Raw genomic sequence first — 14801 nt, 5'->3', positions numbered from 1 at the left:
CCTGTCACACACCTAGAACCTAAAGAGTTCTCTAGAGCAGGGTTTCTTAACCTTGGACCCCCAGATGTTATTGGACTACAACTCCCATCATCCTCAGACATGGCCTTTGTGGCTGAGGATTATGGGAATTGCACTAGTCTTCACCTTACTAGTCAGAACCCACAATTGGATCACACCCCAAATGGATTGTGTTGCCAGCAGCAGCATTTTTTAAATTTCTCTTTCTCTCCCTCTCAAGGTTCCTTTTAGAGTGGAAAGTAGAAAAAGCAGGGAGTGGGGGAGAGACTGTGATTAAGGATAGACCTATATGGTAAAAAGTGGCCCTTGTGTTTGAAGCTTCAGTTTACAAGCAAGTTCAGAGTCTGAAACATTGCAGACTATTGCTTTAGAGGTTGTGTGTCTGAGCAGATCTTCAATGGGGGGAAACTGGAAATTGTTTGTTTGTTTGATTTGTATACCGCCCTTCTAAAATGGCTCAGGGCAGTTTACAACAAAATAAAAACAATTAAAACAAGTTAACAGTTAAAACCAAAACTATAAAAACGGAATAAAACCAATTGAACAATTCAAGAAGCTTAAAAACCCTTTAAACCCAGGGGAACCATATAAAACAAATTAAAACAGTTTTTCAGTCAGTTAAAAACCCTGGAAGGCCAGGCCAAACAGATAAGTTTTAAGGGCTCTCCTGTTTCTCTGACTGCTCGGCATCTCTGAGGAATCTTTGCCGGAAGCCATAACAGTTGAAGTGGCATAAAACCAATAAGTTCGTGGGATGTGTAGGCCCTCTTTTGCCTTGGCTCAGCCTGTGGTGTTGGCCCCTGTGTTCCACAGCCCCACCTTTGGTGCCCTACTCTTTTGCCAGGCACCAAATATACAGAGGTCTGTGGTGGGGTGGAGATGACCAGCAAACATGCAGTGCAGAGGGCACAACTAGCCAGCGTGCTCTCATTTCCCCACTTCACACATTGTATGTAGAGGGCAGAATGTCTGAAGAGGAATTCAACTTATTTTTGCCAGGGAGTTCTCCTAGGACAGGGTTTCTCAACGTGTGGGTCCCCAGATGTTATTGGACTTCAACTCCCATAATCCCCAGCCCCAGTGGCCTTTGGACAATCCCTGTCCTAGGAGAACCTGCTGTTTGTGCCTGCTAAAACACTTGGAGTGAGCAGTATTTTATATTTTTAAATCTCCTCTCTACCAAAAAATAGTACTCAAGATGGTTTACCACGGTGTTGGTGGGGGGGGGGGCACACACCAAGCAACACATTAATCAAACTACAGCATCTATCAAACACACCACTGAGCAGCCGAGGAAAACCTGAACACATTTTTGAACAACTGGTGGCAAGCCCAAGTTAAAAGTAACTCCAACAGCCTCGGCTAAAACAGTAAACAAGCAATTTAAACAAAATAGCAAAGCTGCAATGATGGCAATGCAAAAGCAATGACTGCAAAACCAGAATTAGTTGCTTTTTGTTTGGGTGGCATGCTCAGGTCTGACTTGGCAATGAGTCATCTATTGCTTGGCCTAGTGGATCTGAAGCAGATTTGTGTGTGTGGTGTCCTATAAATGTTTTTTTGGATCAATGTGATGGGGATGCCTGCTGATACTCTATGGATGCATAGATGGGTTGAGGGAGTGGTGTTATCACGTGTGTGCTTATAGTGGTATATTTTGGAGTTTTGCCATCTTATCCACAGGACAAGCCTGCCATGGAAGAGAATGTGAGTGTGCTGCCCAAGGCTATCCAGTGAGCTTCTTGGTTAAGGAGAGAGTTGCAACCCTGGTCTTCCTGATCCAGAAGGGATGTCGGATCAAGTGTAAGGGCCTTTGGCACCCTGCACATGGTCTGTGGCACCTCTTTGCATTTCATTGGCCAGAAAGTTGGTACCCTTAATCTAGTCTCTGCAAAATTGCAGTCCATACTTGCAAACAGCAGCATAGAAATTATTTGTGAGTAAGCACCTGGGTAATTTCAGTTGGAGCCCCCAAGGTTTGGTCCTGTTTTCAGGTGGTAAATTGAGTCATGGGGTGGTGTTCCTTTTATCTGGCTGTAAGTACTGTGACTATGAATCCTTTTATATAATTGAGACATTTTAGGCTCTTTCCCTGCTTTTAAAAAATACACAAAGTGGCATATTGTAGAAACTATAATAGTTAAGATAAGAACATTGGGCAAAGCAGATTAAAACGGTCCTTAAACAGCATTTTAAAAGCCTTCTGTCTCTCCCACTCTTGTTGAGTTTCCCCACCTGGTTGAGTTTTGAGTCTTGTTGAGGTTCCCTGCTTGTAATGGGAGATGAGTATAAGAAAGAAGACCTCGAGGAGCAGATATTCATTAGATTGGGATGATAGTGACATTTTGCTTATGAGGAAATTATGGATGTGGCCTCTGGGTACCTGAGGGGTGAAGAAATTGGCCCTCCAAACTCATCAGTGTTTTAACACCTGTCCACTAGATGGCGCCTTAGCTCAGTGATAGAGCAGATGCTTTGTTTGTAGAGGGACTTAAGTTCAGTTTCTGTCATCTCCAGTTAAAAAGGTTTTTGATAGCATAACTGAGACTCCTGTGCCTGCAGCTTTGGAAAGCTGCTGCCAGAATATTGGACTGGTTGGACCAAGTATCGATATCGGGAAACATTTTGTAGGTCCATATGTCTGCTCCTCCAGTGCTCCTCGAGGTATCACCTGCAGCTGAGAAGCCTTCAGTTTCTCTAATAGGTCACTACCTTTTCCCTTTTATGAGCTGCAGTCCACTTGGCTTTTGAAGTGGAGGCTTTATTTTACACTGGAAACTATTAAGAGAGTAGAGCATGGTCCTTGGAAACCTGTCAAGTGATCAGCTCTGTTTTCCTGACCGCCCCCCCCCCCCCCTCACCCAGCTGCTCTGCTCCTCCACATGCTTTTCTAATTGCAGAAAAGTTCATTAGGAGCCAGACAATGGCTGGTTCCGAGATGCCGGCAAAGAACAATGGAACCTGTGCTTGAGCCCTCTGGTGGATTCTGGCTACTGAATAGCACATTAAATAACAACCAGATGGCCTCTCTCCTCCCCCCCCCAAACTCTTAGTGGATGATTGATGTCCACCTTGCAGTGAAGGCAGTAGTGTGACGGACAGAGAGGCCTATTGGCACCGTGCTTTGCTTAGGGAAGTGATGGGCTCATTTAACCCGTGTGCCAAAGGAGAGGAAGCCTCCTCCGCTCCTGTTGCTGCTGGCTTCCTGATTAGTGCAAGAGGAATTTTGCAGGCCCTTTCCTAAGAAGCAAAAGGGGCAAGAGTGAACCACCCCGGAGGGATGTCGTCTTGCGTGTCATGCCAGCTTCACCCAACAGGAGAGCCATTGTTTTTGTTGCTACAAAGCTGGCGAAGGAGAAAATTGTTTGTGATGATGCCGTCTCCTGGCCATCTGCTTACAGAGAGGCATCGGGCTGAGAGAGCAGAGTGTCAAGTGACTGCTGCTGGCGGTGGCTCCCTCTTGGCTTGAATGCCAGTGCCATTGCTTCCACAGTGACTGGCAGCTTTTTACTTTTTACTCCTTTGTCTCTGCGTTGGGCTGCTGGGAGAAGTCGGTTTATCCCTCCAAGAGAGTCAGAAATTCTGACTTCTTCAGCCACCTCACCTAAAGATAAACTGGGCTTGATCCTCATCTCATGAACAGGGTGTGATTGATTTCAAGGGGAAGCAGGTAAAACGATACAGAAGTGGGCTGGAATGTTAAGGGGACAGAAAAGATGCCCTTGAGGCAGCTTGGATAGTCAAGTCCAGCAGGCAATAACACCCTTTGTCTTTGCAGTCGACTCTGCTTTTTGTCTACCGAGGATCCATCTTATATGTGTTAAACTGTTTTAACAGTTTCTTTTATTTTGTCTCTATTGTATGTATTTTTGTGAACCGCCTGGAGCCTTTGGCGTCGGGCGGTATATACATTAAATAAATTAATAGTAATAATAAAAATCCTGGCTAGTGTCCAGCTATATAACCCACTGCAAATCCAGCAACCTTGTAACTGTAGGATGCAGTCTGTGTCTTTCTCTAGTGGCTGCTTAGGCACAAATCCATCCAAGGAATGTGAGGCTGATATGAGCTATGAATTATTTCATGTTATAACCCAGTTTTATGGAAGGAATAAAGCCTGAGGTCTCTGCCCCAAGGGTTAGACAGTCTGAAGGCATGAGTACAGAACTGTTCGTATAGCATCCATCAAGCTCTGACCAGCAGTAGCAGTTACTGCAGTAGCAGGCCTCCCAGGAGACTTTTGATGTAGCAGCTGCTGATGGTAGGAACTGTTCTGCACTCCCATTTTAGGAGCACTGAACTTGTTCCGGCAACTGGCATTCAAACCAGTTTGGAGGGTGTGGGGGGTTTGCTCTAAGGGGCAGGGCAGGTGTTTCCTACTTGCCAGCCCCTGCTCCGCCACCGCCAGTGCTGTGTGTTGGCCATTTGTGTGGCGACGCTGATCCTGGCTGCAAGGAGGTACACTGCAGCCCCACGCACCCACTTTTTGGAGGAGTGCTGGTGGGGGGAAAGCAGTGGGGCAGGGGCTGGCAGGTAGGCAGTGCCTTCCCTGCCCCTTAAAGCGATCCCTTCCCCACCCTGTTCAGTGCACATCCCTAACTGATGGTCCATCTTGATAAGGCAGCATCAGGTATTCATATAATATCTCCAGTGGTTCAAGCAGATTTTGCAAATGTGCCTTTCTTCCACTCCTCTGCTGGCTTGGTATTTACCCTATGTTTGATTGTCTTGTCCTTTTAGTGAGTTCAGCATTACCATTTCATTTTGAACCCTTTTTTGAAAACATCATATCAAAAGATGGTCTAAATAGTTTGTTAATGAATAGGATAAACAGGTACCCCTATATCTCTTTCCCCCAACCCCCACTGCACTGGCATGTGCCTTGACAACCTCCTTTCTGTATTGTGTTTAAACCTGCTTTCTCCCTAATGGAAGAACATCTGCAACTGCATGCAGAAGGTGTCAGGTTCGCTCTAGGGATGTGCAAACAGGTTCGATGTTTGAGAGGTTCGATGTCAAACCTCTTCGGTTCGAAGGTTCAGGGTCGAACTGAACCATCCCGTTTGGTCCGACCCCGGACCGAACACTCTCCAACTGTTCAGGGGTTCGCGGACCTTTTTTGTTTTTAAAAGAAAACATTTTTTTTAACCTTATCCAGCCCTGGAGGAGTTCCTGGAGGCAGTGGGGGGTGTGTGTCCACAGAGGTTCCCCCTCCCTCCACCGGCTCTCTGTATGGCCCCCTCTGTATTGCCCCTTCGGCCAGTTTTCAGCCTTCTTCCCTTGGCACGGCAGTCATTTTGGAGGCTTGCGCGCCTACGCAATTGGCTTCTGCATGGCCCTGCGTTCACAAACCCACCCACCCCCCACGAACTGAGCTGGGGGAGGTTCAAGGGGGTGCTGGACTGATCTGGCCCGGTCAGGTTCGAGTCTGGTCTGGACTCGCACTGGGCCAGCCAGTTCCATGCACATCCCTAATTCACTCCCTGGCAGCATCTGCAGGGAACAACTTTTATTAGAAAAACCCTGGAGAGTCTGTTGGAGTAGACATGACTGAGCTAGAGGGAACAATGGTCTGACTCAGTATAAAACAACTTCCTTTATGGCCATAACTGGCCTTATCCACCCCGAGCACCTCCAGTGACTGTTGCTGGTATCTATCTTATTTTTCTTTTTAGATCGTGAGCTCTTTGTGGACAGGGGGCCATGTTATTTATTTATTATTTCTCTCTGTAAACTGCCCTGAGCCATTTTTGGATGGGCGATATAGAAATCTAATAATAATAATAATATAATATGGGTCAAGGCTGTCGGGGTGAGAGGTGTAGGAAAAGCCACCCCCCAGCCCCAGATGGGTTATAAGAAAAACTCCTCCCCAAATTTTCTGCAGTGCCAAATCTAATTTTGTATTGGACCCCAAAGTCCCTTGGTCTGGCCCTGAGTAAATGTCGTCATTGTCATCATTATTATTACATTTATATCCTGCTCTTCCTCCAAGGAGCCCAGAGCGGTGTACTACATACTGAAGTTTCTCTTTCACAACAACCCTGTGAAGTAGGTTAAGCTGAGAGAGAAGTGACTGGCCCAGAGTCACCCAGCAAGTATCATGACTGAATGGGGATTTGAACTTGGGCCTCCCCGGTCCTCGTCCAGCACTCTAGCGACGACACCACGCTGGCTTCTCTGAATTGCTGGTCTTGGTTCATGTGAATTGCTGGTTTTGCATAAACAAGTTTACTTTGCTTTGTTCTTTTATGGTTTATTTCTGAGCTACTTGTCTTGTTTCTTTACAAACCTTAACTGCTCCCCAACACTTTATATAATCCATAAGGATTATACAATTTGTATACTTTGTATAATCCGGAAGGACTAAACATGTCCTTTTAAGAAATATTTTCTATGGCATTTGTATCCTGCCATTCCTACAAAGAGCTCAGGTCATGGGGCTTATCCCATTTCATCCTTGCCAGGGATGTACACAAACCATGATTAATGATTTGTTCACTGATTCAAAGCACAGCCTGGGCACCTTTTTAAAAGAGAGGGGTGCAGGTCTGTACCAGCTCCTGTGCCACTCGCTGCAGCTTCCTGCTGCGGTGATACCACCCCCCCCCAGCTACCCTCATGTGGCAACGGCACGTACAGCAGCCATTTGCATGGTCAGCGACTACCACACATACGTATGCAGAGGCCATGTGTGTGCCACCACCACACGAGGGCAGCTGGGGGGGCACTAGGGTCGTGTATGGAATTGGCAGGGGGCAGCTCAAAGGTGGGATACCTTTTAAGGACTGGAGAGGATGCTCCCCCCCCCGCGTTTCCCCTGCCAGCCCTGCAGTTTAAAAGGGTCCGGCGAGGTGGCAGCATGCCTCCCTGCTGCCCCATTGCCTCCTTGGACCAGAAGTGACCAGAAGTACCCGGTGTGTGCATCACACTCACTTGCGTGCACACCTGACATGCACATTGTGCTCACCTTTGAACTGGTCGAACCACCAGTCTTTTGAACCTGTTTAGAGGCCCGTAAAAGGGCCTCCAAACAGGTTCGTGCACACCCCTAGGGGGCGCTGCCACAGCAGGAGGCTGCGGTGAGCAGTGGAAGAGCAGGTACGGGCCTACTGTCCTCTCTTTTAAAGGTGCCCAGGCTGTGCTTCCGTGAACAGATCACGATTTGTGCATATCCCTAATCCTTGCAAGAATCCTGAGGTAGGTTGTGCTGAGACTGAGAGATTGATATGGACTTGCCCAAAGCCGCTATGTGAGCCAAGCAGGGATTCGAACCCAGATTCAATTTGGACATTCTTATTTACTACATCAAAAAGTGGAGATTCAAGATCCAAGTCATAGTCCAGATACCATGTTCCATTGCAAAAAACAAAAAAACAAAAACCCAGGCTGTTGAGATAGATGAGTAATGGCCATGTGTACAGGAGCAGAGAACCTGCTGGCAGAGGACTTGTTGGGCATGCCCCTCCTAGAAGGTTCTGAAGAATCTAATAGGGCTTGGTGGAGATGGAGCAGATACATAGGAAGTTGGGGAGGCAATGCAGTTTGTGCAGCACTGAGGACGTGAGAGCAAGTAGGAGGCAGTATGGGAGACTAAACTGAGGTCAGTTGGTGGAGTTCTAAAACAGTGGATAAACCCACACTCTGAGACTGCTAGATCCTGGCAGATGCCAGTGATTATGTCATCAGTGGTGCCAGGACCTTAGAGGCCTCTGGGCAAGCCTTGCATGGTCTGGTACACTGAGGAGAGGAGAGCTGGTCTTGTGCTTGCAAGCATGACTTGTCCCCTTAGCTAAGCAGGGTCCACCCTGGTTGCACATGAAAGGGAGACTAGAAGTGTGAGCACTGTAAGATATTCCCCTCAGGGGGTGGAGCCACTCTGGGAAGAGCATCTAGGTTCCAAGTTCCCTCCCTGGCTTCTCCAAGATAGGGCTGAGGGAGGTTCCTGCCTGCAACCTGTCTGTGAAACCGCTGCCAGTTTGTGAAGACAATACTGAGCTGGATAGACCAATGGTATATGGCAGTATATGGAAGCTTCCTGTGTTCCTAATGTGACACTTGGATCAAACGAGGACCTGCCCAAAGTCCTTTGTATGAACAGGTTTGACTAACTTATACCCTTCTAACCCTATCATTGTGGGTACTATAATTTGTTCTTGAGACAATTAGTATATTTCATTCTGAGAGCCGGTCTGGGGCTTCCTTGCCACAGAACTTGATTTTGGGGGTAGTTGTATAGAATAGATGCATCACATATTAAGACTAGAAAGAGGAGTCAGCAGCAATGTACACTCATAAGTTGTGGTTTTTTTTGGTCCGCTCAGTAAAGTTTAGATCCCGCTCAGGTTGAATCAGGAAGGCCCCACTCTGAATGCATGTGCGCACAAACTGCCTTGATACTGCCACACAGAACACAACTCATTCCACTCAGATGGAAAAAATTAGAGAGAACACTGGTCACCAGTTTGGTTTTCTCTGCATGTGATTTAAACAGATTTTCTGATAACTGAAGGGGCTGCATGGTGTAAGTTAGCAAGTTAGATCTATTCATAGTCTCAAGGAAGTCTTTCCTCTTATTCCCTCACAGCCATAACGATTCAAGATACCTTTACACAGACTACTTGCGGAGGCTATCTGGGGTCTTCCGAGGAGGCGCCTTCAAGCCTACTGTGGTACCAGATGTTTATCCAACCACTACCCCTGCTCCCTGGAGGGTGGCAGACAGGTGAGGACCATCTGAACTGCTCCCCATTTCTTCTTCTTCCCACCCAGCTACTTAGATGCTCTCACAGCACCTTTGCAGACTGACCAAGCTCTCCACTCAGTAGGTGGCTGATCAAGCATCAGTTTGGGAATATAGGAGGCGAAGAATGCCCTGACAGTACTCAGCAAGCCACAGAATGAGCAAATAATAGCCAGCAGGCAAAGGGGCATAATTTTAAAATGTTGCCAGGATTGCCACAGGATTGCTTTAAACTAGCTTTGTGCCTGGCACCAGTTGAATATAATTCAATGAAGGTGAATAGGAAATTAGAGGCTCTCTAGACAAATAGCTTATCATATGGTAAAACTGTTCCTGGACTCTGTACCACTCCAAAGTATCTGTTGCATGATTGAATGCATGCCTATATCATAAAGCTTCCTCTATACAGTTAAGGGGAGAGGTTCTAATCTAGTTTTCTCTGATGCAGTGAGGAGATGGCTTGACTACCAAGCCAGAGGTTGCCAGTTTGAATCCCCACTGGTATGTTTCCCAGACTATGGGAGCAGCAGCGATATAGGAAGATGCTGAAAGGCATCATCTCATACTGCGCGGGAGGAGGCAATGGTAAACCCCTCCTGCATTCTACCAAAGACAACCACAGGCCTCTGTGGTCGCCAGGAGTCGACACACTTTACCTTTACTAGCTTTCTGTGTGTAAGAATTTGGGTTTTCAGGGGCATTCAATAATTCAGTATCCACTCCCACTCAAGAGTGGTACAGTCCTGAAACTGTGTCAGCAAGATTTTTGGTTTGTCTAAAGTGTCTCCAAATAGGAAGAATCCTGTCCAGAGAGGTGGAAGCCGAAGGAAGAAACCAAGATGCTTTTGGCCATCTCCTTTTTGTTTTAAGCAGCATCTAAGCTATTTAGAAATCAAGTTGGATCCTCCAGTGGTCCTGGTCAGTCTTGCAGCAGTTACAGCTTCAGAGTGAGATTTGCTGTGGCCAAGGTGCCCCCATTCATTGACTGCCCAAAAAGAAAACCTACCAAGCATTTCAGAGAAGGGCAAGGAGTGCTGCTAAGCATGAAGACCAGGCGTTCAGGTATATTGGGGCATATTGTAAGAAACAGTGGCCTGGCTCAAGATATGATTTGAAGGGAAGCTAAAAAAGAAGAAGAGCAGGAGGAAGGGCCAGATTCCATTAGAAGAAACCAGTTCAAAAGGAAAAAAGACACACCTGGCCCCAGTTTTTCTGCCTCTTTATTTCCCCCATCTTATATTTTCACTGAGGAGCCAGTTATGGGGATCCTCAAGCCAACAGTCTTCTTCCCACATTGTGCTGCTCCAGTTAGTTTCTAGCCAGTACTGGAGGAGTTTGCTTCTCTCCCTGACTGTCAAAAAAAAAGAAAAAAGGAGAATGCATGGTTGATAGTGCAACGAGAGCAATGTTGCTCGCAAAAAGCCTAATGCCCAATTAGGTCAATGCTCCAGTGTGTGTTCTGTAAAGGGAGCAGCAGCTGGACTTGTAGTGCCCCCTGTAGGCATGGCCTTGTGAACAGATATTCCACCTGTCTGTTGAAGAGATCAGCCCTTCTTCCAACGCTAAGCTAGAATTCACTAGAGCGGGGGGTTCTCAACCTTGGGCCCCCAGATGATGTTGTACTACAACTTCCATCATCCCCGGTCACAGTGGCCTTCATAGAACATTGGTCTTAAACCGATGGTTCATAACTTGACCTGACATGAATAATCTCTCAACCTCTGATCATCTCTTGATTAAAGGGCCCCAACTAACTCTCATCACTAGAAGAGACCTCTGCCGCCGCCGCCTCCTCCAATTCTCGGCATGTGACATCCATTTTTTCTCAAACCAGTGCATAACTAGTCCCTTCACTGTTAATCTCTGGTCAACAATTCGTTTTACTTAGAGGTCTGCTTTAAAGGGGTGGTGGACCAAAGTCCCCCTCTCCTTTCTATGAAGTGGATTCTGCTAACCCCACACACATCCTCTTGCCCCTGAACTGACTATTGGTGGGCCAGATGGTTCCAGAGAAGGGGGCCCCATTTGACCTTAAGGTTGTTGGCTACCAATTGCTGCTATGTTGTTGCCACATTGAACAAGCTTTCTTCCTCCCTCTTGTGTACCCATTTTTCTTTCACAGGAAAAAACTGTACATGGCTGATGTGGAGTCTGCAGTGGTTTATTCCCTAAGGATGGAGGCAGCGCGATTCCTGCACCTTGACGAAGAGCGGCTGGCTTTACTGAAGCAGTATGTGACTGTATTGGTCAAGGTAAACTTCATCGAGTCTCTTAGCCCTTGGGAACATTGCTTGACTGAAAAAGTCAACCTCCTCCCCACCCATCTGTATATACGCTTCCCTCCCTGTTGCAGCAGTAGCTTCTCCATCTTTAAATGTCATATACATGTTATTCATTTTGTTTTGAGGTATTCTAGTCTTAAGTTATCCACAAGCTATTATTCTGCTTCTCTTCTTCTTCTTTTTTTTTTTTTAAAGCTGATTCATCTCTGTTTGTCCCATTATAAAAACTATGTTTTGAATAAAAACCGGTTTCTGGAGGCAGTTTAGTCAACAATGTTTCAGAGGTGGTCAAGCTAGATTTTTAACGCCCATGTGTTGTCTTCTTGCCATGACTTGGCCCTGGCCTAGCTTTGTGCTGTTGCCATAGTTACAGCCAGCTTGGGAGGCAGTTTTCTTGCCTCGGGCTCTGCTGTGGATGGAATTGTGTTTAAATCTATAGGAAATGGCATCACCCAAACAAATGTTAGGACTAGCTTCCACATGCATGGTAGCAAGTCCCTATTCGGCCTTGCTTACTTGGTAGCAAGATCCCTACTCAGGCCAACTTTAAGGCAAGTCGTTCCTTTACTAGGGTTATGCTCTCTCATAGGTGGCCCAGGCAGTTGCCTGGATTGACGGTAGCTTGAGGAGGGGTATCAATAAAGCAGCTGTGTGCGGCTCAAGGAATGTGTGCCCCAGGATCCCTTGCAGTGTTAGGGAGAGAGACATTTGGGTCATGCAATGTCTTGTGCAATCAAAGGGTTGTACTCCCAGCATCCTCTGCAATGACCTAAAATATTCTAGCGCGTACAGCTCCCCAGAAAATCATCCGCCCCCCTAGTAACATGCCCTCTTTTTCCCAACACGCGTGGTTTCTTTCATTTCTTGCAACGGCAAAGTCGCCATGTGATATAGGAGGTATGGGACTTCTGGAGCTGGCTCGAGAGTGTCATCGTGGTGCACCAGCCAGAGTTTCCACAGCACATTGACTGAGAAACTCTGCATTAGCCTATTAATTCTCTGATGCCATTTATGTTTTCATACTATTTATAGGGTGGGTGTGACTCCCAGGGTAAGCATGTCTCGTGCAAATAAATGGGAAAGAAATTATGATTCATTTATATTGTTTTCCGTCTCCTGGTTTTATTGTTAGCTACTAAAGCAAGAGGTAGAGAATGGATAGTTTTCTCAATTGTTGCCCCAATCCCTATCTTGCTTGCAAATTTTAAGCATCTCTGCAGCATGCAGTTTTCCAAAATTTATTTATTTATTTATTTATTTATTCCGTTTCTATACCGCCCTTCCAAAAATGGCTCAGGGAGGCTTACAGAGAGAAATAATAAATAAAAATTAGATGGATCCCTGTCCCCAAAGGGCTCACAATTTTAAAAATAGACTGTATAGTCCATACCATCACTCTGTTAGGTAATGGATGACCTACAAAAAGATCTAGAAAGATACAAAGGAAGTAAGGAGAGAGGAAGGAGATGAAGGAAACATAATGATTCATTCCTTAACCAAAAAAAGTAATGTGCAGGGCTCATGTCTGCCTGGAAGCCATATATTTTGACCTGCTGTTGTCTCTCATCACCTCAGGTGTCTGTCCTGCCCAGATGTGTATGAGGGTTAGCCATGTTAGGAAACATAGGAAACTGCCATATACTGAGTCAGACCATTGGTCTATCTAGCTCAGTATTGTCTTCACAGCCTGGCAGTGGCTTCTCCAAGGTTGTAGGCAGGATTCTCTCTCAGCCCTATCTTGGAGAAGCCAGAGAGGGAACTTGGAACCTTCTGCTCTTCCCAGAGCAGCTTCATCCCGAGGGGAATATCTTGCAGTGCTCACACATCAAGTCTCCCATTCATATGCAACCAGGGCAGACCCTGCTTAGCTATGAGGACAAGTCATGCTTGCTACCACAAGACCAGCTCTCCTCTGCCAAGTTTAGCAGTGCAAGCCCTCGGCGTTGCAGGCTGTCATCATCGGATGTTCTTGGGTTGTGCTGATGATCACAGAAGCTTTAGTGGGGCAGTCCTAAGATGTCTGAAGGTGGAGTCTCAATGTGGTCATCTCATTCATGGTATTCAGACAGATAATACTGCTGTGCTCTCGCCCTCTATAGAGATAATTGGAGCAAGGCTTTTAGACTCCTTCCCTGAAACTACTAATTCATATGTGAAGACAAATGGAGCTGATTCATGAAGTATTTTTCATCCCCCCGCCCTTGTCTTTAGATGTACTGAAGTACTTCATAGTAAAAAATTCTAAAAGTGGAGGTGGGACTGAGTGCGGTAATGTATCTGGCTCTGTTTAGTATGTTTTGTCTCAAAAGCAGAGGAAAAGGGAGTATTCAAGATGCATACTGTATTCTTTAATAAATACTGAAAAGTATTTAAAAGCTGATCTCTGAACAGGTACAGATATGCAAGCAACACACTAATAGGAAAAAACCTCCCACAGTTACACAAGAATTTCCATGCTGTTCCACTGCTGTGGCTATGGTTATATGTTGGGGATCTTCTTGTATTGGTGAACAATTTGCAAACTTGCACCAATTTAGGCACAACATTTTTGCTATATCCGTTGTGTGTGGCAATATATACATCTTGGTTTTCTCTTCTTACCTAACTCTTTTTTGGGGTAGGAGGGGATATCTGTTCCTCTGTGTATTTTGGGCAGCTGTGTTAGTTCAGTCTGGCATCAGTTATTTTGTCTCTGTGCTTCTACATGTGGGGAGAGCCATATGAACTGTTATGCGGTACAGAATTTGGAGTTCTGAGAACTTAAGGTTTCTAGCTCTCACGCTTGGTGGTCTTAATAGCTCAGCAGGTGGAGTTTCTGCTACACAGTGTCTTCTTGTGGCCTTTGGTCTTGTTTCGTTATCCATGTATCTCTTCCACCTTTCAATTATCCATTCATTTTTTCCCCTTTCACCACAGTCCTTTTCCATGAAATTCCAAATTCTGCAAAATAAAAATATCTATCTTGGGGTAGAGCATTTGTATGCAGATATATATGCATCTGTATTTGCATAATCCAATTTGTGCTTAGAAACTGAGTGCTCTGGGTAATATATGAATGGGTTTTAATACTGAATATGAGCAGGCCGGGCTACAATAATATGTTTGCTGTTATGCTTTGACAGTCGTATGTCTTGTGGCACTGTAAAGATTAACAGATTTATTGGGGGAAATGGTAGTAAATAGTAGGGTCAAAAGACTATGAAATGCACAGAGTACAATCTGTGACATTTCTATGCAAAGCTCAGTTGTATGCAAAATGCAGTTTAGCTTCCTTTGCAAAGGAGTGTCACAAACTGTACCGCTTGCATTTCATGATCTTGTAGATGATGGATGTTTCACGCATTCAGTGAAGTGGGCTCTGGTACACACAAACCTGTGCCACCAATAAATATATTTAGTCTTTATGGTGCCACAAGACTCTGTTTTTGTTGTAATAGACTTAGATGGCTATCCCTCTGAAAAAGCATAATGGATTAAGAAATACAGTGTTGTGCCCAATACAAGATGCACTGATCGGTTTTGACCACAGAGTGGAGCAGTGCTACCAGAATCCAACTGTTTAACTCACTAGGGCCCTTAAATTTCTCTCTCACCCAAACCATTGTTGTCTGTTCATATGCATTCCTTAGGATTTAGCTGTTGTGCACCCAAGAGAAATCTAAAGCATTGGAAGAGCTCCAAGGCAGAACACATGGGTTACATGTAGAAAGTCGTAGGCTCTATCCCCAGGCAGGGTTGTTAAAAGCAGGAGGACGGGG

At 45.7% G+C, this 14801-nt stretch overlaps 1 protein-coding gene across 1 annotated transcript in view; it reads left to right on the top strand.

Annotated features, from left to right (window-relative positions):
- Positions 1-14801, top strand: part of QSOX1 (quiescin sulfhydryl oxidase 1) — a 101418-nt gene that overhangs the window by 64585 nt on the left and 22032 nt on the right. The window contains exons 7-8 of the mRNA XM_053246921.1: positions 8606-8743; positions 10884-11013. Coding sequence (XP_053102896.1) covers positions 8606-8743; positions 10884-11013 — 268 coding nt within the window. The remainder of the gene's footprint in view (positions 1-8605; positions 8744-10883; positions 11014-14801) is intronic.

The sequence above is a fragment of the Hemicordylus capensis genome, chromosome 4 (assembly GCF_027244095.1).
Source record: "Hemicordylus capensis ecotype Gifberg chromosome 4, rHemCap1.1.pri, whole genome shotgun sequence".
In the NCBI taxonomy this organism is placed as follows: Eukaryota; Metazoa; Chordata; class Lepidosauria; order Squamata; family Cordylidae; genus Hemicordylus; species Hemicordylus capensis.
Note: the sequence above shows the minus strand (reverse complement) of the source record. Positions and strands in the feature narration are given on the sequence as shown.